Source organism: Diaphorina citri, unplaced genomic scaffold, assembly GCF_000475195.1.
Source record: "Diaphorina citri unplaced genomic scaffold, Diaci psyllid genome assembly version 1.1 scaffold93368, whole genome shotgun sequence".
Classification (NCBI taxonomy): Eukaryota; Metazoa; Arthropoda; class Insecta; order Hemiptera; family Psyllidae; genus Diaphorina; species Diaphorina citri.
Window position 1 is genome coordinate 6,855 of NW_007470333.1, and position 3,201 is coordinate 10,055.

The window sequence follows — 3,201 nt, forward strand, 5'->3', positions numbered from 1 at the left end:
ATTGAGAGAGAGAGGGAGGACAGGATAGGACAAAACAGCCGTTCGGAAGAACGAACCATATCTGTTTAAAAAGTCCGCCACCAGGGCTGGAATCGAACGTCCCGCCGACCTAGCGTTATTACAAGGCAGACGCGGATTCTTTCCAAGTAACTAGGCTGCAAAGGGTTAAAATCGTCATTCCTGAATCATCAGTATGGTTCCTTGGACCGATTCCAGGTATATTTCTAGCGTGCGTACGGCGTCGTATTTACATATATGGTCATAAACTTGTGACTTACAACGGGCCTATGATAATGAACTGTTTGGGTTAGTAACGTCTTAGGTCGCGTCTCACTACATGTGTACCTAGTTTGTTGTAAACTGAAATAATTTTTTACTGGGAACTATGATGGACATTTTTTTTTCTTTTTTTTTTTTGTACACAGTGTCAATGTCAGCGACCAAGTCAGAAGTAGCCACTACGAAGGCGTTAATCATGTATGTATGATATACATAACTAGCTGAATTCCGTCGCTTCGCTCCCGAATCCCGCTGTGGGCATGGCAAACTTGGAAAAGGCATGGTCGACTTGTAGTTATCAAACTAAAAAAATAACGAAACTAAATATTAGGCGAGAGAGGAAAGTTTTCTCTCCGCAGTCTCTGCTTCCATGTGTATTTCTTATGGACATTTAGCGATCAAAAATTGATATATCTCAGAATCGGTTTAATATTTTCGAAAAATCTTTCTTATTGCACACCTAGGACATAAAAGGATATTCCTACCAAATTTCAGCCTTCTAGGTGTTTGTTGGTTCTCGAGATAGAGCGATCATGTGTGAACTATGAATGTTGAACTGTGAATGGATCTCGTTCTTTATAATATAAGATTATAATAATATATTTATTATTTTAGATGCGTGCGAGATCTAGACGTAACGAGAGGGGAGGGAAAAATCGAATTATGGTCACGGGTTCGATTCCGACAGAATCAAAAGTTTTTTCGACTCTGTGATTGAAATGGGGTGCACTCAGCCTCGTGAGGAAAATTGAGGTAGCTACCTAAAATCAGTAGCTACCAGTGGCGGGATATTACTCAGAGTAAGAGAAAAAAAAGATGAAAATAATAATTCTATGTATTATTCTTTTAGGATGTGGGCCTAGACTGGCCTAGAGTGTGTCTGATGTCCTCACAACCCCAGTTTATCGTAGGGTGGCTGCTGTTCTATCTGGTTTCCTTACAATGGAGGAGTTGCAATTGGGAAAATATAAGTTATTAATAAAAGGTCGATTCCTACGTAAAAAGTTGGTGAAAAATCCAAATCTGAGGTCAAAACTTCCGAAAAAGTAACTTTAAAAAGGTCGAAAATCGGTCAATTTTTAATTGCCGTTCTAATGAAAAAAGTTCAAAGAGTTGTGACGTCAGATTTACGTTCAAAATGCGCAGAAACGCTGGCGCACAAACAAACGAAGCGGGAGTCATGAATTATGACGTCATCGCCTACGGGAGGCGTATACGCGTGGACGTCAAAACTTCATGATTTACCAATATTTTTTAAATCGATATATCTCGGTATCTAGAAGTCGTAGAAGAAAAAGAAAAAATCCGTTGGTCCTCATTTTTCCTGCTCTATGACTTTGAAACATCACCCAAGTAAGCGCAACTGATCTATTAAAGTAATTAATTTTTATTTTATGTTTGTAACGTGTAAACAATTTATTTGAATTGAAATACATGAATTTGAATTGAAATATGGACACAAGACACTGATGTGATCAGCTGTTCAAGAGTAGGTACATATCTGTAAATTGTTAAGACCTCCTCTATTGTTAAGACATTGCTTTGGGGACACCCTTACACTCTTTTCTAACTTGTCATTTTCAGAATTTTATGATAGGACGTATCTTTGAAATAATGCATGAAAAATTCTTTCTGAGATTGAGCATGTAGTTTAGGGAACATAGGTTTGGGTGCATAATATCCTCCAGGGTTGTGCATGACGAATTCGAAATACTCCAATTTCCTAGGCAATTCTTCATCTGGACCTGAAAAAATAACCAAAGAACAACAATGTAACAGACATTGTTTGAAGAGATATGGTTCAAACCAAAGTTTGATCTATGACTTGAAACCAACTTTTTTTTTTCAAGAGATTTGGTAGAAGGAACTGTAACTGCTAAGGTCTTATCATCCCAAAATCAAAGAGAGAAGGGAGACAGGATAGGTGAAAGCCAGCCATTCTGAGAACCAAGCTAACTAGGCTGCCAAACCAACTTTGTACGTCTAATAGATATTAATCAAACTTTTTTGACTTTGCAGGGCTCCTTATTAATAAAATTGCTCACCAATGATATAAGTCCATGGGTCAAAGCCTTGGTTAGGAGGTGGGCTAGACTTTGTACAGAGAAGCCATGTTATGACTGCACTTTTCTCACAGAACTTGTCCATCAAGAGAGCCCGAATCATGCAATAGTAAACATTGTAGTCATCATCCACCAGAGACACAATGTCTCCTACTTGATATGTGGTGCCCTGGAAACAATAAAGTGTGATTAAAGTACATATTAACTTAATATTTGAATGTATTAATAATAGATAGTTGTGGAGAACAATAGATAATAATTTATATTTATTAGAGTGTAATATTAATAAATTTTATAACATTATTCAGTAATTTAAAAGTGGCTCCAATCTAGCTACATAACTTGGGTCCTAATAATCTTTAGAGGCACGAGGCAGGTATGTACCTACCTACATCAATGAATACCCTTGCTGAAAAAATGACCACCTTTTTGCAGTTATGAAAATTGTAAAAAATATGATCTTACCTGGTTTGATAATGATTCCATGATCATAGGAAGATCACAATTACCGGGAAATGTAGTCACATCCTGGAATGAAACAGTGGAACAATTAGTCAGTTAGAATGAGACAATTAAACTAAAAAAAAAAAAAACTTCTTTCTCTACAACTTCTGTATACCTTTGAAGGCAGAACTAGTAAAGTAATATAATTATTCAAGGAGTTGTGGTGGGTTGTGTAAATTTGAATTAAGAACAGGGTATAGAGACAATGTACCTATATGTCTTGTATTATTGTATTAGACTCATGAAGTATGATTCCAAGTAAAATTTATAATACATAGTTCTTACTTGAGGCTTGAGAGGCATATCTTTCTTCTTCCTTTTGTTCATTGGAGATCTCATGACACCCGAGACACTA

The 3,201-nt window shown here is 36.7% G+C and overlaps 1 protein-coding gene across 1 annotated transcript; it reads right to left on the minus strand.

Moving 5' to 3' along the window:
* Positions 1–1,669: 1,669 nt before the first annotated feature.
* On the minus strand, positions 1,670–3,195 carry LOC103524080 (GATA zinc finger domain-containing protein 1-like). The gene is made up of 4 exons (XM_008489086.3): positions 3,132–3,195; positions 2,808–2,870; positions 2,325–2,511; positions 1,670–2,024 (listed from the first exon to the last, which is right to left on the minus strand). Exons 1-4 carry the CDS (start codon positions 3,183–3,185, stop codon positions 1,846–1,848), a joined length of 483 nt encoding a protein of 160 aa, XP_008487308.1. The 5' UTR covers positions 3,186–3,195; the 3' UTR covers positions 1,670–1,845.
* Positions 3,196–3,201: the final 6 nt, after the last annotated feature.